This window comes from Gallinula chloropus (genome assembly GCF_964237585.1).
Source record: "Gallinula chloropus genome assembly, chromosome: 2".
Lineage (NCBI taxonomy): Eukaryota > Metazoa > Chordata > Aves > Gruiformes > Rallidae > Gallinula > Gallinula chloropus.
The window spans coordinates 88,299,698-88,326,395 of record NC_140086.1 but is presented as its reverse complement, the minus strand read 5'-3'; the positions used below and the strand labels follow the sequence as shown (position 1 = coordinate 88,326,395).

At 48.7% G+C, this 26,698-nt stretch overlaps 1 protein-coding gene across 1 annotated transcript; it reads right to left on the bottom strand.

Moving 5' to 3' along the window:
- TNFRSF11A (TNF receptor superfamily member 11a) lies at window positions 1-26,698 on the bottom strand (the record flags this gene model as incomplete). Its single annotated transcript, XM_084260224.1, has 10 exons — window positions 1-380; window positions 4,525-5,368; window positions 7,480-7,532; window positions 10,009-10,116; window positions 11,053-11,147; window positions 11,467-11,560; window positions 12,663-12,806; window positions 13,328-13,453; window positions 13,878-13,959; window positions 26,639-26,698. 10 exons carry the CDS (start codon window positions 26,696-26,698, stop codon window positions 1-3), a joined length of 1,986 nt encoding a protein of 661 aa, XP_084116350.1.

Genomic DNA, 26,698 nt, shown 5'->3' with positions numbered 1-26,698 from the left:
TCAGTTCAACACTTTCTCCGAGAAGTGTCCCAGCTTCCCCTCCTCCTGCACAGGCTGCGAGGCCTGGCAGCGGCAAGACGGGCCCCGCTCCTGGGCCAGGTGTCCGGAGTTCCACCGTGGCGCCCCGCTGCCCGCCGCCGGGCAGGGGCCCTGCAGCTCGGCACACTTCTCCTTGTAGTGCTGCGCGTTGCCGGCAAAGGTCTCGCAGCGGCTGAGGTTTTCCTCTTGCACGGGGCTGCCCACGTTCTCCTCGGTTGGCCCCGAAACCGTTGCTCCCTCCTGGGAGTTTTGGCTAAGGTAGACAACAATGATGTCGCCCTTGAAATTCATTACTTGTCCACTTGAGATAAAGGTGGAGTTACTGTTTCCAGTCACATTTCCTGGGGAAGGAGGGGGGAGAAAAGAAGACAGGCTGGATTAATATTTTCCCCTCGTGAGGTTGACGCGAAGCGCAGCAAACTTAATCCGCTGTGGCGGTTTTACTCTTGTTCCATTATTTTTCCCCCATGACACAGGGTTGCTCTTATAATCAATACCTTCCGCCAGACCTTCTCATTGTTTCCACTTTTGCCTTCTCAGGGCCAAGCCTGTCACCCATGGGGAGCCTGGAAACATTTTCCTTCTCAGTCGCGCTCTGGGAAGCGGCAGAGAGCACCAACATCTCATGCTCCCTGTGCTGCCTGAAGCACAAGCTGCATGCAAACTGCCTCTGCCCAGGCTTTGAGAGGAAAGGGTCGTTACTACTAGTTAGGAGATTTATCTATCTAATTTTTTATTGTCCCAGGCACCACACTGAGGTTTATTCCCCTTTGGTAAACAATCAATCCTACTGTGTGGGCTAGGTAGCAGGCTTACTGAACGGATACTGTAGGGCTTAACATCAGGCCATACAGTCACACAGTGTCCAAATGACATGGAGCTTACATGGTTATCTCGCACTGTCCTGATCCTCCACGTAGGTAGGTACACCCCAGTACTCGCTTAATGTCCTCATGGATTTACATGGATATATGGTGACTCCAGTGAAGAGACAGAGTCTATATGACAGCAACCTAGCAGAGTTATGGTTTCAGTAAGCCTGACTGTGGTTAGAGACTTCTCAGTTTAAGCTCAACCTTTCTGTCATTCAAGGACTGGGTTGCTGACTCAAGTGATGGCAGGGCCAGGCTCTGGGGAAAAAAACCTTCCCTCAGAGCATAAAGAATATAGCTGAGAACAAGCTTTCAACAGCAAGCTAACAAACTTGGAACAGTTTGAAACAATCCAAAGTAACCAAGTGAAAAAAAAAAAATCTTCCTAGGCTATGCCCACTCTTCCTGAGAAATGCTTTTCCTGCTGTGCTTCACTTCATCATTACTTGCAGACTGAGCCGACTCCTCTTAGACATTTCATGCCTTTCCTCATTACATTTGTCAACACTTGAGATGTTTCCATTTTCACTGCAGCTGGGCATGGCCCAGCCCAGAGAAATGCTGCTTTTCCAGCGGCCACGGGTGATGTTTGTACATCAGCAACGGGCGCTGGCTCCAGCTGTGCTGAGTTAGGACCTGTGCCTGCTCATAACCGAGGCTGGGCAGCACTCAAGTGTCTCTCTAACAGCCCCCCACTCAAGCAAGCCTGTTTATTTTAGCTAAACCACTGCACTGCTCGCTCTTTGCCTGCTTTCCAAGCGCTGTGGATTAGCATGAGGTGTCACTGAGAGTTTTCTTTGTGGGAGTTCTTTCCCCGCCGGTTGCTTCCCCTGTGTTTGATTTGGTTCGGCTGTTTGCCATCAATAAAACTGTTAGGCATGCCGAGAGCACAAAAATAACTGGTTTTCCTTATACAGATTGCCTGTCGCTCATAGAAGGCACTGCAGAAACAGTTACCAGTACTCAGTATGAGAGCAAGAGTTTAGAAATATATGTGACAGTGGGGATGGAAGAAAAACCCACAACACATTAACACATTTACAATGTTTAGTTGAAAGCGGCTGGCAAATCTTCGCTGTTTCCTGAAGGCGCCGCGCTGAAACAAAAGGATATTTGAGGCTCAAAAGGCACAGAAAAGACACACAATGAGCTCCCTGGGCTGCACTAAGAGATGTGCTTCCAGCTCAGAAAGTGTAAGGGACATGTTCAGAAGGCACCATTCTCTGCAACATTTCAGCATTTCGATCTCTTCAGATCACCTGATGATATTAATTACAACAGGTTAATTTATGTGGCGATTATTCACTAAGAAACACAACAATGCTGGCGATTAATTTTCTCTAAGCCATCTAATGACCTCTAGGTGCTAAGAGCTGCCAAAGTGGGCTGGTTTGGGATCTGGAAGTGAAAGGCTCTGCTAAACCATTCCTAACCATGAGTCACCTAAGTCTTCCCGCACTCACGCTCTATGCTATAGCCCTACACATGACTTGAGGTGGCTGCGAACCAACGCTTCATGTTCTGACTTGGGGACTTTGAAAGAGTGCTTGAAGATCTACCTCCATCTCTGGTGGTGACCCCTGTAAGTGGCACCTGTCTGGAGGTTTACTGTGGTCCCCTACAGTTGTTTCGCAGGATGGGCAAAGCTTGCAGGTTTTGTTGTCATTCTGAGTGATAAGGAAGTAAAACCAAAACTCCATGGAATTACCCGTGGCCTTTTTGTTTCCCGTTTTCCCTCCACCTTCTTTTGCATCGTTCTGCCTTAGCATGACTGTGGGGCTTCAGTACCTCTGAAAAACTCTGCAGAAAGTTACTTTGCCTGTGCATTTATTGCATCTGTGGCCCAGAAAAATGACCAATGGCACTGCAGCCCCAGTGTGGCTGGGGTGCCTCAGTGTGGCAGCTACAGCTAAGCCCTTCTCACTCCTCCTGCAGCCAGGTATCGCCAGCGGGGCAGGGCTATTCTGCAGACAGAAAATCACCACCTCTGCCAGCACGCCAACGTACCTACAGATTCATTAACTCACACCCACACTGCCCACCGCTGGGTCAGTACCTGCTGGAGACCTGCCTAAAAGATGACGAATCAGGACCACTGCGCGTGTGCTCAGATTTCAGCAGGTGGCACTACAGCCTGTACGTACCCGAAGGCACAGGCGCAGTTAAAATCCCACGGAGAGAATCGTGCTGCAGACCTAAGATGGCACTGGCTAGCACCTCGCTTCAATCCAAGCTCTCCTCTTTGCCCCGCTGTTCCTTAACATTTTCTCTTCCTCTTTGTGTCAGGCTTATAAAGAAAAGCCATACTTCTGCCGTGCCAAATGCATCTTGACTTTCAGTTTTACCTCAGAGTCGCTTTCCAGCAACAACAACACAGAGACAACCCGCGCTCTCTTTCCTGCAGCCGAATTGTGTACAGACCAGGCAGCGAAACTACGTCAGGATTTCAGGAAACCGAAGCAGCAGCAGCAGCAGCACTGGCTGCTCTTAGAAAGATGAATGCCACGCACTTTCAGATTCCCACATGGCTGAGAAGGAAAGGCCCTTCAAGAGTTTTGCTTTTGGGCTTTGGCAGACTGACGGGAATGCCTCTGTAAGAAACTTTAAGGCCCGTCAGGGTTTTAAAGAAGGGCAACTGCTTATGACTGCTGGGTGTATCACAGCAATACTCACCTCCCAGTCAAAACCAAGGTTTCAGTATGCCTGGCAGTGCATCGACATAAATAAAAACCAGAGCATCTGACTTTAAGAGATTATAATCTAAAATGACTAATAACACATGACAGGCAGATGGCAGGCTTTTATACTGAAAAAAAAGGCTGAGGGAGGAAGGTTTCACCCAGAAAAGGCTTAGAACTTCCCTCCTGCTAGTTTTGCTTTAGGGATTTTCTTTCCCCCTGTTTTTGACAGTTTTCATGCTTTTATTTTCATATATTTAACTCAATTAGTAAATTGAGTGACAATGTTTCAGAGTTGTTTAGGGGAGAGAGCACTGCTGTACGAAGAACCAAGGTCTATACGAAATTATTTTTAGGTGAAGACCTACATCCTAGCAAATTAAAACAAAGAGAAAGAGCTAAAAGCAGAAAACTGAACATAATCTCTTAGACCCAGTTGTGGCCACCAGCTTACAGCTCCAGCTGGAGTTTCACTGACCACCATATAAATGCAACTGGACTTAGAACTAATGGCCAAAGGGTGCCTGCAGACTCCTGGATGGAAAATCATCCGCCCGGGCACTCTGCATCCTTTCTTCACTCAATCACCTCCTTATAAGTTTTCTCCAACACACATACCTGCTACCACCAAAATATTTCAGTAACACAATTGCCTGGCCTTTGCAGCGACAGCCAGAAGATGGGTTCTGCATTGCTGGTTGGATCAGGGCAGGACAATGGTCCCTTACAGCGCTCTTGCCATTTGCAGGATTCACACAAACCAAACGGCCTTACCTTTTCAGTTTGGTTTTACAGATTAGCTTCAGGGCAATTAAGTGAAAAGTCACCATTTTATTCTTCTCTCTCTCTGCCAGGTCTGACCATTGGGACAGCACTGAGCTAGCACTGAGAACAAGCCCATACGACTGAGCACACACCAAGCCTAATGCACTTACCAGATGCTGGAGGGAGGTCTGAAGTGCTGCTGTTTGTCCCTGAAGCGCTTCTGTTTGTGTTCTGGTACTTCATGTTGGTACTTTCTGAAGGTGCATCTTCCATACCATGATCATTTGCTATATTGCTCTGACCAGCAGAGAGAAAATTCAAGCCACAGGTGCACTGTGCATGGGATCCAGTTTCTGAGGAGGTGGACACACTGTCAGCCACAGCCCAACAGGGCTTGCTGCACTTTCTGGGAGATTCCCTGTATGAAATGCCACACCTCACACAGGTTTTCTCTGAGTCACAGTTTGTTGTAAAACGATCTGTGTCTTTGTTGTCTGTTTCCTTCAGGCAACTGTGGGCACATTGGCAAGATTTCTGAAGAAGTTTGTCCGTGGCAGTGTGTGCCCCATCTGTGTCAGAGGAAGGCTGAGAGCCTTGAGACACCGATATGTCCTCTGCGCTCCCAATCCCTGAGAAGTACTGATTTAAGCTGTCATTCTCCCCTGCCTCCACTGGCTCTGAAAATGACGACACTGTTTTACTGGCAGTCCGACTCAGTAAAGATAAATAATCAGCGGCATTGAGATCCTTATCCGTGTACTCATCTTCTGTGGGAACTGGTGAGAAGTGCTCAGCGTCAGTCCCAGGTAACACAGAAAGCTCCTGGAGGCTGCCTCCAGCCTCACACGGTGCCGTGCCGGGGCTCCCGTTCCTGCAAGGACCGTGGCCGCTGGTGCAGCACGAGTTCCCAGGGCTGGGAGAACCAGTGGGGCTGAGGAGACACACACCTTCAGAGGTCTGGAGCACAGTGTCGTTTGTGATGTTCAGGGTAACGGATGCATCTCTGGGGGGCTCCTGAAAGCAATTAAAAATAAAACACATGCTTAACGAACAGATCAGCAGAAGGTTGATTTTCTAGATAAAGAAGGAACAGGCAGATCTCAGTGCTTCCTCAGTGTGGAGCTGCTGAGGCTGAGCAGCGCCGCTTTATTTGAGTCTTGGAGTTTAATTCTGTTCTGCTGTGAAACTGGGGCCAGTGATGTCACAGCTCAGCGGGTGTTTAGGAAAAAAACCTGGTGGCCAGAGGGGGGGCAATTGCATTTAGTTTTGGGAGATGACTATTCTTAGTTCTTAAAAAGGCACCTGAGAGTTAATAAATCTAGAAGAGTCGCTGGATTCTGCTGTTCCTTGCGGACCATCAGTAAGACCTGTCAAAGTAAAGCTGTATTTTTGGCTGCAGCTCAGCAAAAAAAGGGTTGGGAAATGCTTCAATGATTTCCTTCAGTTCATGCAAGTGTTGCTGTAATGATGGGTATTTGGGAACTGCTACCTTTAATTTCTAGTGTCTGTTCAGATCTTCCAGGATGGAGGAGTGCAGATGCTGCCACCACTAACTGCTGTTGATTCACTCCCCTGTCCCGCAGGATCTGAGCAGCTGCCAATGCAGGAGGCTGCCTGAACACTTATGAGACAAAAGAGGAACTGCCTGCTCAAAAAGGTGGGTTTGGTTGTTGGGATGGTTCGGTTTCTTTGGGAAATAGAATTGGAGTCTTCACAGCTAAGGTAGGCAGAGCTCCTGGATGGGGTGGTGGGGAAGAGCATGCACATGGGACCCTTCAGTCCATCGAATCACAGAACAGTTTGGGTTGGAAAGGACCCCAAAAACCATCTAGTTCTAACCCCTCTGCCATGGGCAGGGACACCCTGACTAGACCAGGTTGCTCAATGCCCCATCTAACCTGGCCTTGGACACTGCCCAGGGATGGGGCAGCCACAGCCTCTCTTGGCAGCCTGTGCCAGTGACTCACCACCCTCATAGTAAAGAATTTCTTCCTAACGTCTAACCTAAACCCACCCTCTTTCAGCTTGAAGCCACTGTCCCTTGTCCTGTCACTACACTCCCTCTCCCACTTTCCTGTAGGACCTCTTTAAGTATCGGTAGGGTGTAATTAGGTCTCCCTGGAACTTTCTCCAGGCTGAACAAGCCCAACTCTCTCAGCCTGTCTTTATAGAGAATTGCTCCAGACCCCTGACCATCTTCGTGGCCCTCCTCTGGACTCACTCCAACAGATCCATGTCTTTCCTGTATTGAGGACCCCAGAGCTGGATGCAGCATTCCAGGTGGGGTCTCACCAGAGCAGAGCAGAGGGGCTGAACCACCTCCCTCGACCTGCTGACCACGCTATTCTTGATGCAGCCCAGGATATGGTTGGCCCTCTGAGCTACAAGCACACACTGCTCACGTTGAGCTTGTCATTAGTCAACACCCCCAAAGTCCTTCTCCTCAGGACTGCTCTCAATCCATTCTACATACAGGGCGCGAAGCAGGCAGTGCACATGAACTTAACACCACTGCCCCCCATCTGAGTGTTTCAAGCATGGGATCTGGGGCTGTTCTGGAGAAAAACTCCTGGGGAGGGACTCACTTTTTTTCCACACCTGAAGGGACAAGAGGGATTTCTGTAGGCACTAGAATTAAGAGGTCTCACAGCCAGTTTCTTCATCTGCTGGCTCTGTGCCTAATGCCTTGCATGCCTGGCATTCTTGGCGTTGCCCCAAATCCAGGTTTCTTCCTGTGAGAACTCTGGTATGTAAAAAGATGCAAATTCAACTGAAACTTTTCCTACTCTTAGGATTTAGAAAGGCAGAGCCTCAGATGTTCAGCAACCGGTGGCCTCACGTTTAACTCTCCTTATAAATATTTGATCATCACGGAGGCTTTTACCACGGTTAAAGCTGCCTGACACCAGATTGCTGCTTCAGAAGCTACTTGAGAATGGTGATTTCATATTCCTCCCATTTACAGAAAACCAGACTGAAGAAGCCAAAGCCAGGAGCATTTTTTGAGGAACTTAAAACTTGTTTTCTAGCCAAACATTAAGGTGAAGCCCGCCTCTGGAGGGGTGTCAGGAATGCCACGAGGGAAACATAAACCAGAGAGAAAACGTTACCATCTTTGGCTTTACCTTTGTTCCTTTTATTTGGCTGCACACTTCATTAGCCCAGTTCTGTAGGTCTGCTGTAGGGAAACCAAGAAGAGTAGCTGTAACATATAGCAGGCACTGAAGTTAGCCACAGACCTAAACACCCACAGTAATTCACGATCCACAGTATCATATTAAATGAAAACCAGCAAGGCTGTTTTTACTGACTGTTCAATCGTCCCAGCGTCGGTCTAGCTGAGGATTCATTGTAACTGGAACAAGGGTATATTTCTATGGAACAAATGTTTCCAAGCTCCTAAAATAGCCCACGGTTAAGCTGTGTTCCACATCAAATGGGGTTTCTTTCCTGGTCATATGTCACATCCAGCTATGACTGGCCCAGTACCGACCCGCTCGCAGCCATACAGTCTATTTCAAGAGAAGTCACATGGATGGCCCAAAGACCATTCTCAGACAGCAGAGAGGAGCCTGGAGAGAAGAGGGTAAGCCACTGAAACCACGGGACAGCAGGCTCAAATGCAGCATACTCCACTTCTTCAGGGTGTACTTAATGGGGAAACTGACTCCACCAGAGTATCTCCCCCTGGAAAAGTTGTAAGTTGTGCCATGCTTTATGGCAAAGACCAGCACTTTAACACAATTAGCAAGTCTTCTTGTTTTCTGTTTATACTTTCAGGAGAATTTTTGATGCGGGTCTAGCGCCCATTTGGAGCTTGTGCTGGTTTTGTATGTCTGGAGATAGATCAGCCGTGCAGCCACCGCCACTTCCCAGCAGCGAGACTGTTCCTCTGAAGTTAAATCTGCTCGTTTACCACCAGTCCCAAAGGAGGCAGAGCTTCTCCCTGAGTCTGCAAATCTCTGGGGCTTCGGGAGTTACCACGCAAAGGCAGTGGAGGACTGTCACTGCAGAGCAGGAGGGCAACAGAAATGCCAAATGAAGAGCCTCCCCCCCAAACTGCTCTGCACAGTAACTATTTGGCTTGCAAGGAGAGTCACCATTTCCTCCAGCCCATCCCAGGAATTCCAGATTTAGCACAACCCGTGTTTAGCATGGCAGAGGCAGCCTATTTCTAAAGCATGGGATGAAATATACTTTAAGAGAGGTGGTTGCTGTCTTCCCTTCCACTGCTCCCAAAACATTTCATAAATTGCTAGGGCTCAGGAAAGGAGATGATGGAAAAATGACACTAGGAAAAGCTTTCATGGGGTGTCCTGGTTTCAGCTAGGACAGAGTTAATTTCTTTTCTAGCAGCGGATGGAATGGCATGTTTGGGAGTTGGGATGGGAGCAGTGCTGATAACACACTGATGTTTCTAGTTGTTGCCAAACAGTCAAGGGCTTCTCAGTTGTTCATATTTCCCTGCTATTGAGAAGGGAGGGGACACAGCCAGGACAGGTGACCCAAACTGGTCAAAGAGGGTATTCCATGCCAATTATGTCATTCTCAGCACAGAGGGACTGGTGGGGGGAGAAGCAGGCAGTTCCAGGACATGCAGCTTTGGGGATGGTCCGGTTTTGGGACGGCTCTGGGCTGTATGGCCTTAGTGGTTTGGTGAGAAACTGTGTTGTGTATCACCAGTTTCATATAATTTGCTATAAAGTCCTGTTGTTATTATTATTATATCTATCTCTCTGCTATCCCAGTAAACTATCCTTACCCCAACCCACGAGGTTTTGGTTCCTTGGGTTTTCTTCTCCTTCCCTTTCCCTCTCCCCAAACTCTGTCCTCCCCCTCCCCTAAAAAGCAAGCTTATATGGTGTCCGGCTCTCAGCTGGGGCAAAACCATGACAGGGGGAAAAAAAAAATATCAGGAGCATATCCTTAATCAAGGAGATGCAGGGCTTAATGCAGAGTTGAGTAACCACAGGAGGTATTTCAGTCATATTTATAATATATTCAATGCTCCCCTGTTATCCAGTAAGCCTTTGCTAGAATTTTTCTATTTTTCTACTTTTATTATTGTTTCCATTCCTTCTGGTATTTCTTCTGTACCTTATCAGAAATTTGGCCTTCAGCTAAAAACAATGCTTCCAGCATGTTTTGAAAAACACATCAGGAGTTCATCTTGAAACTCATAATTGAACCCATGAAGGCCCAGGGTTCATGGAAAGAGGGGAGGAGGAGACAGGAGGTGGCAAAAACCCCCTGTGTCTTTCCCTGCTTCCCTTTGGCTACGGGATCTGCTGTGCCACATGGTGCAGAGCAGCAGTGCTGCTACAAAAGCCTCCAGCGCCAACCCTCCTTCATCCACAGAGAGGTTGTGACACCCCCAGGACACCCCCAAGGCGGTCACCCCAGGGCCAGGGCTGCAGGAGGACACCGAGCGATACGCACTATGCGGAAGTGTAATGCGCTCCCTGCCACGGGGGAAGGAATCTGAAGCCTGGATTTGTGCTGACTGATGCCCATCCATATGGACAGATACAGGGATAGCACAGAACTTCCAAAATAGCTCCTGAGTTTCCTAGCCTGGTGGCTACCCATGAAATCAGAGTGCAGACACAGCCACGTGGTTGTCACCTTCATGAATATCACTAGCTATCACGTACCTGTCAGCTTTTTTCCCTTGTTCTTGTAGTATATGATGAAGATGACAATGCCAATTAGTGCCACAAAAAACAAGATGACAATCAACACGTATAAAATCCTGTTTGTTCCTGCAGGATGCAAAAGAGAGAGTGCCATCAACATGTGGCTTGTACTCAGCAGTATGACAGTTCTTGTTCATTTTACCTGCTGTTCTGCAGAAGAGGTGTTTTCTTCCTTCCTATTTGATTTTCAGGTAGTATAACAGAACAACAGCTCTAGCACTCACACAGTTCTGTGACAAGCAGCCTTACTGAAGGTACCTGGTACTGAGCCATCTTCATACAAAACACAGTCTTAGTGTCTCAGAGAGGTGTGATCAATCGTACTCCTCTGGAAGTCCCACTGCAATCTGGTGGCATCCCATGGGCTGTGCTTGCTCACCCTCCAGGGACGGAATCTCCATGTATCTCATGGAGACCACAAAATTCAGCTGGCAAAATCTGTCCTTTGTCTCAGGCTATGAAGGATCACTGCATGCCAGGCAATCATCCCTGATACCATACCCACACTGGGAAAGGGAATGGGCAGTGGGGCAAGAAGGGAGAGCTACATTCAGCTCAGACTGTATCCACTGCTGTGAAAGCAGCATGGAAAGAAGCTGGTAGCCTTTCTATGGCTAACATGTATGGAAATGAGCAGGCTGGAAAAATGAGGGCGCTGTAAATGTGATGGAAATCAGGGGGTGTAACAACAATGCTGTTTGCCATGCGGTTTCAGTGAGAGGTGTGAAGCTCTGTTTAGTAGCACACATGGGTTCTAGAGCTGTCAGGCTTAAATAATTGTTAAAGTTGGGGTTTTCCCAAGAACACTGTCCTGGTCTACAGTTGTTCCCCCTACAGTCATCTGCAGCAGGAATGGAGTTTCAGGTCAGCCAAAACTCCTAGTAAGCTCATCCCCTAAGCAAGCACATCCCCTCAGCAAGCACAACCCCTAAGCAAGCACCGCCCCTAGAGGGTACTCCTCCCCCGTCCTTTCTGACAGACCCCCTGCATGAGGACACCTACCATCTTCCGATGGTTCAGGCAGCTTCTGTTCTGCGCAAACAGCGTCTGACTTGTCAGTCCCAGGCACTCTTTCTGCCATTCCTAGAGCTGTACAGCTGAAAAAGACAAAGAGGGCAGGTTCTCAAAGAGGGAGCTTGTTATGGCTCTTACACTTATTCAGCGTGGTACTTTCTGTTGTAGCATACAACATTTATCCCGCGTTTCTCCATCCTTAAGAAGCTCAGACACCTTCTTTATTTTCAGGTGTGTTAGCTCAGCAGTTCTGTGGTTACTGCTCTCTCTGGCTTCCCACCCCCTCCCCCATTCAAGGAGAATTCCCTGCCTGACACACCCCACTGAAAAACGCTTTCGCCCCAGCTTCTCCCTCCCTGCCTTCTGGCTGCTGTGGTCCTTTCACAAGATACAGGGACTTACTTGGTCCAGGATTTGCACTTGTCGGTGGATGAAGCGACCTTTGAGAAGTAGCCTTTGGGACATGGTGTGCACATCGTGTCCTTGTCTTGTTGCACTGTGTGGTGAAGGAAGAAAAACTTCATGGCTGAGTTTCTGGGGTTCCTTTCATGTGAGGGGAAGGTGGCTGTGCTCCCCATCTTCCTGTTCCACACCCCCCCCCCAACACCCCTGAAAGCTTCCCTGAAGAGAGAAGGATCTGAGACTACACTAGAGGAGAAATGACAGTCCCATGTGAGCAGAAAAATGTGTGCTAGTCTCACCTGAGCACTTCTCTATGCGATCAAAGTGAGAAATGACCAGGAGCCATTTGTGGTTATTGTAAAATCACAGGCTGCTATTATATCCTTCCCCTTCCATCAACTTCCTCATGTCATTGCTACGTCACAGACAGTGACACTAACTGCTATTGTCACTTCTATGAAGCCACAGTAAACAAAATGCTGTAGTGGGATTTGCTAGACCAAAGGAAAAAAACAGCATCACTGTGCTCCAGGCCTGTGCAGCATTTCATTCTCCATTACTCTATTCTGTGCTGCTTTTTTGGGGGTTCCTCATGCTTGGGGTGACTGTTCCCAGTGTTTGTTACAACTCTGGACTGGAATGCCTCTATTTTCCACCCACAAAACACCAGCATTTTGGTTTTGATCAAATTTGAGACTAAATGAAATGTCTGAAATAAATCTTTGTGTTACAAGTCACCTAAAAGAGAACACTACCTGGAAGGCATTCATCACTTTCAACTTACAAGATGGCAAGGCAAAGTCACTGGACAAGAACTGATCTCAAATCCAACCTCAGGCACAATTCCCAACAGACTCTTTCTCTGAACACTGGAGTGACGCAGGACCTAGTGACTCACAGTCAGACACCTCAGCAAACATCAGAAGCACACTGAGCCCCTGGCTACTCCTGCCATGCCCATGCCATATGTCGCAAGAGTCACTTGACCCAAGGTAGTATGTAAACTGCAGAGGTGGAAGCCTTTGAAACGCATGGTCATACACAGTAGTAAGAGTAACTCAGACGTGCATCTCCTGTGGAGAGCCGTCTCAAAGTCTGAAGTATCCCCTCTAACATCACTCCCCACACGATGCTGTCCTCATCCTGTAGGCCTGAGCCAAACATTTCCCTTTGTGCATCCCCTTTCTGTATCTTACCAGGGTGCTCAGCTCCGAACCCTGGAGCACAAATGGTGTTTCGCTGACAGCAGTCGCAGTCCTCATCCCAGTGGTAGCCCACCGTACAAGCACACTGCCGCTGGAACGTGCTGTTCCCTGGGTTCACTTCTCTCAAAGCTTTCCCTAAAAGAGAAAGCAGATGGGAGTAAAAATCTCTCTGACAATAAGCCTCAAATTTACAAAACTCCTGTTCCACCTATATGCTCAGCATGCATGTCAGACACAAAGCCAGTGGCGTTAGAGGGAATGTTATCTTTCGAGAAGCACGGGAGACCCTTGATCAGCACGTGGCTCCTCACTGACTGCAATCCTGAGCAATGCTTTTCCTTGTAGCTGCTGTAGAAAACAAGCTGAGCTTTTGCAAGGGCAAGACAAACGTGTTAGGGAAGTGAATGTGCAGTATGCTGGGCAAAAGGACAACCTTTAAAATCCAGTGAACGGCCCCAGTGAAGATAATCTTTATCAGCAGCACAGAGACTATGGTCATGGTGCTCAGCACAGAACCTCTGCAGCTTGGGGACCTCCCTCTCCACCAGGCTCTTCTTCAAGCCCAGTCTCCAGTGTCCTGAACAAAGCAACATCCCTAGATCCACTTTCCCATCTTTGTGCTTCACCAATCTGGATTCAAGGCATGAACTTCTCACCTTGATCACATATTTTATGTAGTAAGCATTTATCTTCTTCATTCCAGACATCCATATATTCGTTTGGGCCACATGGCTGGCACACGCTGTCCGAAGTGCCAGTGCATCTAGCAGACATAAACTTTCCTGTGAAGGAGAGAAGAACAAGTGGGTCGTTTGCAAGTTGCACACCAGATGCCTAAGGAGCTTAGGGAAAAATAACAGGTTGGGCTAACACTGCTGTACTGCTGTGGGCAATCATTTCTTCCTGACACCTTTTCAGGTCCTCAGCCTGGCCCCTGTTTTGTGTGGCACTGAAACACCCGTGAACCTTGCTGCCTGGGAGCAGGAGATTCAAGCTGCTTTCCCGCAGCAGTTCAGTGCCATCCCAGTGCAACAGCTGCTGTGGCTTTTGCTGAGGTCAGCAGGACCACTCCTGCACTTGTAAGCCCAAAATCGAGCGCCTCTGGGGTTATGTGCCAACAGATTAGCAGTGTGGCAAGAGCATGCTGCCTTAGCGACCCTGGGAGCTTTGCAGGGATGAAGCCAGCACAGCCCAGTGCTCACGTACCTGGCTCACACTTCGTGCAGCACCGTCCCGAGTATTCATAGTGTTGTTCACTTTCACACGGCGGGGTGATTTGTAGTGACAGCTGGGGAGGAGAAGGAGAGAGAGAGAGAGAGAGAGGACATGAGAACCAACACACCTGGAGAGCTTCAGCCCTACCTAGGCTCAGTGCTGGCAGAGAGGAGGAAAACGTTCCTTCTGCACAGCATTTTGGACAGCTAAGCAGTAAACGTTACCCAAGGTTTATGACTTCAAAGGTGCTTGGTAGACATGCTGAGAGTATGTACTTGATGCTGTACACAGAGGGACTTGAAATACAGCCAGGTGATAACTAACTCACTCGCTCTTGCAATTTGGCATGAAGTTTTGAACTGCTATACAACCTTTTCTTAAAGTACTGTATTATTTCAAATCTATGACTTTAAAACAATTGTAAAGAAAAACAATTGGCATTGTTGAGATACTCCTGTAGTCTCTTCCACAGATGTGAGCTCAGACCAAGACCTGGGCAGCTGACAGTTTTAGTGCACAAGCATTACGCAAACAAGTAAGGTGAACGATTTACACTCCTGAAGTTGTTCCCAGGTTCCCACTGGGATACACAATACCCCTGGCTAGTGCCAGAAAATATTGAACTTTAATTACGCAGCTTTTTATGGCTCCCACTGTGTCCTGCAGAGATGGTCTCAAGGAACTCAGGCAGCCATCCAGAGAGGTGATACAATTAAGCCAACAGCTTTCTGCTGCTCAAAAATCCAAACCTAACAAAACCAAACCAACACCCTCCCAAAACACCTGAAACAATTGCATGAGAGCACAACTGCAAAGCAGATCATAGCACTGCCTCCAGCTCCTGCAGGCCTTCATACCCCCTTCCCGGTTCTCCACAGTGGGGTCCTACCTGCAAGCCCAGCACATGTGACTCCCTCAGCCTGTCTTTGGGGCATGGCTCGGGGGTGGACCTGGCCAGCTAAACATTGTGTGCAGCCCCTTGCTGACCCCACTTCAGCTGCCTGGGATTTTCTCTGTAGTGATCCTCCAGACAAACTCAATACCTTCCTACCAACTACCTATTAGTTGCTGATGGTGCAATAGGTAAGATGATTCAAAATCCAGCCCATAGCAAGGAATCCTTCGTTATTGGAATCAGTTGTTGAAATTTCATTTACTTGGAGAAAGCTGCAATAAAGCTTCTGCTGCTGGTGAAAGGGAGCTTTTCCATCTAACAGCATATGACAGCCCAGTGCCTACTGATAGTGGTTTCCATTCCCCCACTGAGCATTCTCCCCTTATTTCCCCCAAGTCTTTACTTCTCCTATTTTATCCTGTTCTAGTTTCAGCAAGAGCAAACTCTTCAAACAGAAAATAATTTTCTCTAAGCACCTTGTCCTTCTCTGATGCTGGGAAGGGTCTTGCAACTTTAAGACAACCAAACCCACTGAATTTTGTCTTTAAAAGGCCACCTTTGGGCTTGGAGTTTGAGCTGCGGGTCGGTGTGTGACTTGTGTTTATCAAAACTGCACTAGCTGTGTCTGGCACAGAATGAGGTCTTGAGTGTATTTTGGCAGGCAAGAAACAATTCATAGCCTTGATTTTTTTTAATCATTAGAACAACCCCAGGTCAAACTAAGTGTCCAGTCTTGCAAGAAAGCTTCTGTTGCCCCTTTATTTCCTCATCTCTTTCTTTGCACTCATTAGCAGTACCGCTCTGGTGATTATAAGGGGTTTGGAACACAGGCTGCATTTGGTGTTTGCGCAGCACCTCCCAGGAGGGACACAGGATAAGGATCAGCGCTGGCACGGTGAGAGGCCATCTAGGAACGAGAAAGCTGGGCCAGCCTGGCTGCTGAGCTGTGACACTGCTCAGTGTCCCAGGGGAAACGCTGGAAACGCTCCTGTAATCGAAGGAGCTCATTTTCTGTACTGCACTTCAGCAGCAGCAGCCTGCAGAGCTCGCTCAAGCACCGAGCTGGCCTGCACAGGGCAGAGGTGGCCCCACAGGGCCCAGCGGCAGAGGGAAATTATCTTGAGCAATTGATCCCCTATTCCCAGCCAGCTGAAATAGCAACAAAAGTGACGAGACCAACACCGGGTCCAGTCACTTGCTTTCTGTAACAGAACATCCTCTTCTTCCTCGTTTGCCCCAGTTTGATAGTTCCTCTTTAGAAGAAAAGACTAAAAAATTACTGAAGTGTCAAACAAGGGCAAAGTCATCCTTTTTAAGGAAGGATATGCAAATCTGCTGAAGAGCATTCAGCTGAAGGGTCTGGAATAGTTTCTGAGAATCACAGCTCAGCCTGAGGAGCAGCAGCAATCCCCTGGCCCCGGGGCTAAGGGAGCAGGCTGACTGCTGGGATACCTTTTGGGAACTGTTTCATACCTCCGTGCTTTACCATACAAAGAGGGCTATTGTTGTGGTGTACCTCACAGCTGCAGCTGCGTGAATCTATGCTCTATGTCAATAAGCAGTCTCTTCTGTGTCCTTCCCCTTTTCACACAAGCCAATGCATTGACAGAGCTGCAGCACTCCCTCCCCTTTGATTTATGCTCAACAGCACAAAGACAAGGCTCTCGGCACCCACGTGCTAACCCTTACGTGAGCCCAGCCCTCTTCCCAAAGGAGAGGGATTTTGGCCTGGTATGGACTGGCTGCACCCGCTGAGCACGAAAGCCTGGGGACAGAGGGCAGGAAGGGAAACAAAAGCAACCCGGGGTTTTCTTAGGGTGGGAGCTGTTCCAGTGAAGTTGGGCCCTTTTGCTAACACAGCTTTGGTGACGCCAGGCGATCCCTTGCTTAACCCTCTGCCAGGGGACACTGTGTGTGCCTCACCATCAAACCACCCGGCAGCTTTCCCCGGGGGCCGAGGTGGTCCCTCGCTACTGGCAGCGCGATGACCCCAGCGCCTCGCCATCCCCACTGCATTCCCGCCGCAGCGGCCTTCTGAGACGGGGAAGTGCAATTAATTCTGAAGATGAGGAACTCACACCCGGAGGCCGGCTGGCTTTACAGAGGTGACAGGAAACCAAACCAGCTCTCCCAAGTCTCAAGTTCGCCCCATAACCCCTGGAACATCCTTCCTCTCCTTGGGTGCTGGCCTGTGGGTCAGAGTGATTTGGACACCACTGAGGTCTTCTCTGGAGAGAGAAGGGGCCCTGATGAATGCAAAGGTGTCAACTTTCTCTGAAGTGACTAAAGGAGGAAAAACCCCAGCCTGGTCATTCTTTTAATGGGCTTGTTATTGACGAACCTTCCCACTGAATACAAGCACATGCAAATGCATGCTTCACAGAGCACTACCTATCCTGTGTAAATTTTATTTGTAGCTTAAAAAGCCTGTGAAGCACACAAGTTTTCTCCAGTTCCTAAAAAACTAGTCAGATTTTCTGCTTGATTAATATTGCCTCAGAACAAGTATATCTGACAGGGGAAGAATGCGGGGCGGGAGGGTGGGGGGCGGAAAGACAAACCTCCTCCAGGCTTGGTGGATCCGGTTCGGAAAAGCACGCCAACACCTGTGTACCTTTAAGCCCATGAGTAGCACCCATTGACTTCTTTGGAAAAACAGGCATGCTCATGTCGAGGTTTGCAGGAGGACTGTGTTGCAGTGTTGAGCTGCAGGCAGCCTTTCCAGTTGCTTTACCCCCCCCACTTCCATTTGTTGAGAAGGACGCTAAGCAAGAGCGTGCTTGTAGGGTCAGAGAGCTTCAATGACTCAGAGCTACAAAGCACCACTGTGTTACTCATACACTGAAAAAAAACACACACACACACAGGTGCTTCTGAAGGGGGAACCAGCAGCGTTCAGATTCCTGTCCTCAGGCTTAAGGAAATATTTATTCTTGGTGCTGTTGAGCAATCGGATGGCAGCAGAAGCTGTGTGTCATGGATGCTAAAATTACTTTCTCGCTCAAATGAATATTCAGACAGACATTTCAGAGAAGATAGAGTTGCATGGGCCTCTTTCCTTTAAAAGAAAAAATCTGGATGAACAAGTTCGGGGGTTTCCACAGCCTTTTTCCCATGTCACTTCTGAACAAGAAGCTGAGGCCTCAATGGGGATTGTTCATCAGCAATACTCCTAGCTTTGCAAAAAATTGAGACAAAGGGACACGTCAAGGCATAACTATCTTAAGATGACACCTTCTTGCTCAGTGTGGAGAATAGTCAAGTTACCTGACATCATTTCACTGAGCAAAACACCATTTTTCCCTCCATTTAGTACTGCAGAACCAAAGCACCTAGCTGGGGGAGAGCCACCCATGGAACTTCCCGCTTTGCACACTACTTGTCCTTCACACTTTAGAGCCTGAGCTTACTCAAACCACTCGCTTTTGAGGTCCTGAGTCTTGCCTGCTGTAGAGCTACAGCACTTCTGTGGATTTGGGCCTTAGTGTGCTGTTGGCAAGAGGACAGAGCTTTGGCCGGCATTCCCTGGTCTGGAGTAGCCCCCTACAAGCACAGCACCCTGGTATCCAGATGGGATGGCTTCGACCGTTGTCTGCTGCTTTTCCTCTTTAAACAGGAGCCACCCCCTCTTCCCTCACGCCAACTGCGGGCCAACAGCCCTCTGGTTTACTACCTATCACTAAGCAGAAAGCAGACTTCTTCAGCTCGTTGCCAGTTTCAGAGGCTTGCCTAAGAAGCGATTTCAGACTAAAGACCAGAATCTACCTCTTGATGGGCGCTGCTCCGTGACCAGTGCTCCCAGGCACCCTGTGGAGGCACAGACCAGTAACGGGTGCACACCATGACCGACTCTGGAAATTTTTACAACCACGAGTTTATAAGGGGGAAGGGGAGACTGATGTTAAAGACTTAATCACAATCACACGGACGCTGAAGGCAGCCATTCCTTCACGGGCAGTCTTCGCTGCTGATTAAAATTTCACTCAAAGCAGCACACAGATCACAGCTTGGCAATTCCAGTTATTCGCTCGCAGGCCTGTAATTCATCACAAAAATCTTAGATTGTGAATGAAATGCTTTTGGTGATGTCAACTTTCCAGTGACCAGTAAACCACATCACAGAACTACCACCACGTGGTAAAATATAGCCGGGAAATGGCAGCAGCTGAAAACTAAATATTATTTCACACTTAAAAATAGAGCCCTTGAAACCCTGCTAGAGCCTGAGTACCTAAAGAGGCCAGAAAGAATATGAGGGACAAAACGGATAATGAAGATTTCAAGGGAAACCTGTAACTTGCAGCCCTGAAGCGGGCAAATGGCAGTAAATGCACCGCCTGGACTTCTCCCCCTGCCCCTCTTCCTCAGCGCGCAGCAGAAAGCAAACACCTGAGCTGCTGGCGCTGCTCTGCCAACGGGAAGGACCATTCATCAATCTCAAACCCACCAGAGCTATTTCTAGTCGTCAGGCTACGCAAAGGAGAAGTGCCACACTGGCCACTCTCGCAGCGGGACGGTGGGGGTAAGGCAGACGGGAACCTCAGGTATATCAGATGGGAGATGACGGAGGTGATAGATGGCAGAGCCAGAAGGGCTACCGACCGAACGTGTGAATCAGCCAGCTTTCCTCTAAGGACTGGGAACTAGCTGCCACGTGCACAGCGTTCCTCACTGGGAGGCAAAGTCATCCCCAGCCCAGAGCCAGGCGCGTACACCTGACGTCTCCATCGGCCGGGAGGCTGGCAGCACGTGACTGGTGCTCGCACTGGGGTGCAAAACCTGGCGCCTTTCCCTACGTGTCCTCACTGCCACAGCAAGACAAAGGCCAGGAATAGTTACTAAGGAGTTTACTTTAAAGACGAATCAGAGAGTAAAATGCCAAAAGCTCATCAAGCCAAAATGCTTAACAAAAAGGCTTGATAGCAATACAACAGTTCACAAGGAGCAGAAATAGAAAAATGCACAACATTGGCATGACCAAGGCTAACATCTGGATGTGCTCGTGAAAAGGTCTGCAAAGGCAAACCTCTTCTGGATTAAGTAGGCACAACAGCACCGCTCCACAGGACAGCTTAGCTGTCTCACCGCCCCAGGTACGCCACGAGTAGCTCTATCTCCATTCATTAAAATAATTATTAGAAAAGCACTAAAGACACAATCATTTATGGGGAGTGCACTCCTCTTGCATTTCAGTTCAGCAGTTTATTTCTATGCTTTATCAACTGGAGTCTTAATGAATCATAGAAAGTGTTAGGTTGGAAGAGACCTTTAAAGGTCACATAGTCCTCCACCCCCCTGCAGTAAGCAGGGACACCTTTAACTAGATCAGATTGCTCAGAGCGTCATCAAGTGTGACCTTGAACACCTCCACGGAAGAGAAATGACCATGAAAGATTTCTTGGGCTCTGCTATTTCTGGACACCAGATTAGGAGTTCAGTGGGACCTCCTATGCTTAAACATCTCTATGTTTACGTACTCTTTCCTTCCAGCATCCCAGCAGAGTGCAACATAACGTATTCATCTCTTACGGGGTGAGGCAAGATCCTGCAATCCCAGCTGGGGTCTCAGGGAGAATGAGAAAGCTTGTAGAGAAAAGGAGAAGCCTGCTTTCCCACTGCCTGATGCTCTGCTTTGGCTTCCTTCTCCTGGATTTTGGTGTTGCACATGGAACAAATGTTGAATATTCTGCAAGCAGAAATACCAGGGGTAGTGGTAGGGCTGTAGCCCTTACTTTGGATGATGGTCAGGTAGAGGGGATGCATACATGTTCTGCCTTGGTGTGAGTTACAGTAAGAACTGCACAATTGGATCTGCACCTTCTCCAGCACAAAGCAATTGTCACCTGCATTAAAGGCTGAGCTGAGAATCGGTCCATTTACCCTTCAGCTGTCACCACAAAGAACCAGCTCTGCTGGGGACCATGGGCCAGTCAAATCAGTGGAAAGATTCCTCCCCGATTGAAGTGGGCTTTGCCTTGTTTTCCTAAGCTGCCTCTCTTACTGCAGCTGGGACTGTGGGGGAGAATGTATCTTTTTTCCTGCGCAGGCAGATCCAAGAAATCATCTTGTTGCTCTTGCTGCCAAACAGTGAAAAGTTTCTGAAGAACACGATGCTTGTAAGGCAAAACTATTCGCTGTGGCAAAATAACATGCTCAAAATAGATTCCTTGGGGTGCTACATAAGCAATTTTTAGGACTCCATATGAACCTAGTAGCACATTTTTCCCTATCTGTATTCCAGATTAATGGGTTGCCTAACAAAACTTCACAGTATTTTTTCTTTTCCATACAAGATTTTTTTCTTTTCCCTCCAGTTTGGCCACTGACTAAATATATTCTGCACCCATCTGCACTCAAAAATGTTGTTCTTTGTCATTCTTGAGCAGACCCTACATACTTTTTTTTTTTCTTTTGGAGTAGCCACAAAGTGGTGAGGGTGAATGACCTCATTTATTATTTTTTTTCCCCTTCTTGGCTAATTGGCTCTTGCAGGGTGGATTAAACCAGCTAGCTTGGCTCTTTTACCAAGCACAGCCTTCCACGGGTTCTTTTATCTAGATTTTAAGAGGGGGAGCAGCCAGCAAGACCTGCAGAGCCACGAGGCAGCTCCAGGTCTCCACTCTATGCCTGCCCGCTGGCCTCTGCCACCGCAGCCCCTGTCGGGGACACTGCAGGGAAGAGGAGAGGAACCACCATGAGTGTGTTTGGTTGAGGGGCATGGGGAATGTGCCCCCACCATGGGGATGTTGATGGAGTCACGGGCAGAAGACTACTTAGAGAATAAGGTTGACAGCTGGCCACTGCTGTCTGTCTGATGGCAGATGGACTGGACACGGACACACACACGCACATATCTGCTCCCTGCCTGGGCCCAGATGGGCAGACCTGCCCACGACTTTGGTGGGAAAAGGACAGGGCTCTATCCTGTGGTGATTAATGCCTCCTATGGCTTTGTGTGCAGCCATGGCATCCTAAGCGCTGTACAAACACCGAAGAAAGCCAAGCCCTCAGCCCAGAGAACTCACACCCTGAAAACACAAACAAAAAGAGGTAACCAAGGGAAGGGCTGTGAAGAGCAGCTGAGGTGGCTGCATAGGTATGGCACAAAACCCAGGACGTCCTGGAGCACTGGGCGTAAGTCAGCATCGTTCCTCTGGCGCAGTGCTGAGCCCTCCACAAGGCACCACATCACAAACACGACTGCCTGCTGCACTGACACACAAAGAAAAACCAGGAAACTTGCATTTCCCCAGAGCTGAGGCGTCACACCAAGCCCTGCTGCCACGGGGCAGACACCAGCAGGCTGCCCTGTGTGCAGCACAGCTGGCAGAGCAGGCCTCCCCTGCAGCCCACCCCGTGGCCTCCAGCCATCACTGCTCCATCCCGCAGAGGTCCAACAACAGGCTGCTACTAGGTGAACTTTGGACCACTTTCAAAGGAGAGTAAGTCATAAAAAGGAGCCAGTTTTTGCAGGCAGGCTATTGTGCCATACAGACCGAGGCCTACCCAAAGTCCATAGTGCAACCTGGTTAAACAGCACTTAATTTTTATATTGCACTTCCATGCACACAAATGTTTGCCTTTGCGCTGCCCGCCGGTCATAATGAACCCTCCTCAGAGCAGCTGCTTCTCCACGCAGGCAGCGCCAACCAGCCCGCGCTGCAGCCCGCGGGTGAGCAGCTGCAAGAGAAGCCAGAGCCGCCCGGCAAGCCGAGTTTCCACTGAAAGGAAGGGGACAGCCTGCGCAAGAAGCACAGTCACAGCTGAGGATGAGACAAACCGGCCATCTCTGTTTCCCTCTTCTTCCCACTGCCTGCCACCAGTAAGCTAAACCAGCATCTGAAAGCAGCCACCCATTCAAGTGTCCAGCAGCCTTCGCGCCATGGAGAGGGCCCCTCACAGCACGGGGATCCTGCCGTCACAGCACGTGGTGGCAGGAGCCTTCCTGGCTCTGGTCACCACAAACACATCCTGGAGGTGTCCTACAGAGAGGGGGCTGTCAGGGAGGAGGCGGGAGGAGAACAGCCTTGCCACAGGGTTTTGATGCGGCCACCTGTGTACATGCCACAGCAGGGTCTTCCACCACTCAAACTCCTCAGGACAGATGGATAAACGTAGCAAAGCGACTCAAATGTGACTCCTCTAAATGACATTAAGGCAGAAATGCCTGCCTGAGGGCACCACTTCCAGGTTTTTGTGATTTTCTAGGCTGTAGTTATGCACGCATCCCTTTTACTGCCTACACTGGTTCTTGCAGTGTGGTCAAATTACAACCCACTTTCCCGAGCTTGAGGGTGCTTGGGATGCCAGTAACAGGTGACAGCAGCAGATCCTTAGGGCCACAGTTCACCTCTCTGCTTGACCTGCCCTTTCTTTTAGTTTGTGTTTTTCTTTCTTCTTCCTTCTGTCTCAGTGTGAAGAAAGCCCTGTGCCACAAGTGATGTTGGTCGGTACCCTCGAGATGGCTGATAAGCTGTGAGTGCTACTGACTTGTGAAATGTGGTGAAGGTTTGTTTTGCTCCTGTTTGTGGGAAAGAAGAAATTACATCAGGAAGATGATGCTTAACATGAAAAGAGAAGCGGCAGAGGTTTCTTAAATTGTGGATTGGTTCAGTTTTCTACACATTATATTCCTTTTATATTAGGTGCTGTAAGATTTTTTTTACACGTTTGGGGGTAGAGTGCAAAAGCAATGGAACACTTTGCAGGAACACTTCCTGCAAGGGCGTTTTGACAAGTGAACTAATTCCATTCCAGGAACATTGAAACCCATGATGTTAACAACAGAACAAATCCAGGAGCTTAAGATTAGTTATTGTTGAAGTTCTGCTCTACTGAGTGATTCCTTTGGCCCTGATCGGAGCAGGAATACCAGACCAGGAAAACATATGATGTAACACAGCATGGACATTTTGATGTCGTTCCCCGCCCCCCATCATAAAGACTGCGTATTTTAGGGAATTAAAAGATAATCTGTATTTTTGGCCAAAGATTTGCAAATATTGCAAAGAATTACACATGCTTGCAGTAAGTAAATACTATGGAGCAGTGGAAGAATCCATCCCATTGTCTTCCCTTGTGTGACAAGTCCTTGGCATTAACCAGACAATTGGTTTACTACATATTAGCAAATGTGCAGCTTCTCACTAGCTGTAACCCCCCTTCGGACAGGATCATTTACCCTCCTCACTAGGACTAAGCAAGGGAAGGGATGTGACTTTTCTATTCAAAGGAGCTGAGCAGATCACGCCTCAGAAAGCACACCACCGTCCCTGTCTGCCAGGCGCCCCAGACGAATCACTTGGAAAGATCATCTTGTGGCTGAAGCACAAGACAAGGAGGGCTGAGCTCTGCCCCTGTCAGTTCTGCTCCACGCTCGGTGTGTGACCTAGAGCAAGTCACGAATTCTCGGTTCCTGTTTCCTCTTTGGTGAAAATGATGACGATGATCATGTCTGTTCTCAGCAGCAGTATGAGTACTCATTAACTCACTTATCCGAGTGTTTCTCTTCTTTGGAGGAAATACATTGCACATGTCATTGCCCTAACACTACCCCACCATATAACAGACCCTAGCACAAGTGCATCAGGCCAACACTTCAGCCCCACCACGCTTAATCTCACAATTTGCTCCATGAGAAAACAGCGCTGTCAGAAGAAACCCTTGTTCACATCAGTGAGGCAAAGCAGAACCTGAAAGGCTGGCCAGGAGCAGCATCCCTCAAGGCTTGTCTTCCTTTCCCATCCTTGACTGGCCTGTCCTGCTCACGGTTGCAGATGGGATATTGGGTTAACCGTCTCTTTGTCAAAGTTTGGCTTGTTGCTATGTAAGCTTACAACTCTCCCAGAACCTCCTACTGTTGTGTGCTGCTGGTGCAGAGCACTGGCTATGGAGAGGTGCACCCTGTGCAACCACTGACAGACCCAGAATTAAGCACATGAATGCAGTGGAAAGGCTTTACACATCATCCCCAAATAAATACAAGTTCCCTGTTTTGCATTCTCTGGAAGACCATGAATTAAGCTGGGAGAAATAACTAGGAGCTCCTCCTTGCTCCTACATCAGGGTACCAGAAACGTGCTGGGAGCTATAGCACGGAAATCTGAACTTCCAAGGTTTGGTCAAGAGTTGAGCAGGTTCCAGGCAATGAGTAAACTCCAAAGGAAACAACTGTCCCAAACCCAAATGGCTCCAGAAGGAAGCAAATATGCAAGAGTAAGCGACCTGAAGCAAAGGTACAATGAACCTTGACCGGTCCTGAACACCAGGGCAGGTATAGAGGATACCAAGGAATGGGACAGACCATCTGAAAGCTGAGATGTAAAAATCACTTCATATACATATGGAGGACACCTGGAAAGCAGCAATTTAAGAGGAGCCTCAGGGTGGACACAATGAAACATATGTTTTAGAGGGCAGAAAAGGGCTGTGTGGTTTTAGGCAACATATTTAGGACCAGGGATCCAGAGGAAAGTCTCTCAGGACTATGCGGTCAGACATTAAATTGTAAGCTGTAGACAGCAGAGGGTTTTTTTTTTTGTTTTGTTACCTTTTTTTCTACTGGAAGCTGCACCTTGCTCTCACGGAACCCAGCCACGGCCCAGTTATAGCACTATGTCGATTGAAGCACTTAAAATGACACAACTAATCAAGAATAATGAGAGGCAGAGAAATACTAGAAGTTCAAATGAAAGAAATACAAATGGTAGCGAGGCTGCCAGATGCCAATTAACAGAGGAAACACAGTGCCTGTAGGACGGGATTTGCAAACAGCCTGCCGGTCTAAAAGGGTCTAAATAACCCGAAGGGAGAGGAATCATTTTTAAGCTGTATCATTAGAAAAAGCAAAGCAAGATTCTGCAAATTTAAACCGCTGGAGGAAACCCGACGTGTGCCATTCACAAGGCTCAGCAAGAGCTGGCTGTAGAAAATGGTCTTTCTGAAAAGAGGGGAAGGCCAGCAACGATCCCAGCCGTAAAACACGCTGACCATTAGCCACCTGGCATCGCACCAGGCTGCAAAAAGAGCCCGCTCTGTTTGCAAAGAACCGCAGAGCCAAGCCTCGCTCAGATCCCTCCCTTGAGACGGAAGAGCTGCCCTTTTGGGGCAGCTGACCTGGGATTGGGATTTGGTTCCTGCCTCTGCCATGAGCGACATGTGAACCTCCAAGCAAGTCACATAGTTGGTCTGGGCTTCAAGCCTTCCACCTGTGGACCTGGGGTCACAACGCCATCCCACCTCCTGGGGCTGCTCAGGGGTTGCCAACATTTGGACTGGTGGGGTGGCCAGAGCGCGAAGCAGACTGCACCTCTCCGGGGCAGTCTGAAGGCTGTAGCTGGGCTACGAAGAGCATACGCGGTCGTCCCACGTCTGAGGGACAAGTGTGCTCACGTTCTCTTGAATAAATCTGTTTGGTAGGGTGGAGTCTGCCTTATTTTTACTCTACATGCAAATTATATCCCTCAACAACCTCGCTGCAAATATTTTCTGGTTTCTCACACCCTGCCCTGGGCAGAAGCCGCCTGTTTTCCCTGCAGATTCTTTGGCTTCCTTTGGAGCTTGGGGTTTGGGCTATTTCGATTTTAAAGAAGTGAGAGAAGCTTGTGAGATGGGGCGAGCTGCAGGGGGAGGAAAAAAGAAAACAAAACCCCAAACCAAAAAATAAACAACCAGAGGGAAACCTAAAAAGGCAGGCGAAGCTATTCCGCTAAACCCCGCGCTGCCGGTGCTGGTGGTGCAAGATGTCACGGGTCCCCATTTCACCTCCCTCTGCCAGCGACAGGCGAAGAAACAAACCTCTGGGGACGAGATGCGACACCCACCTTCCCCCTCCTCATCCCCGGCCGCGCAGCCTTACCTGTTTGCCAGCGGCAGCGAGGCAAAGGAGAAGGAGGCAGCTGCCTGACGGGACGGGCAT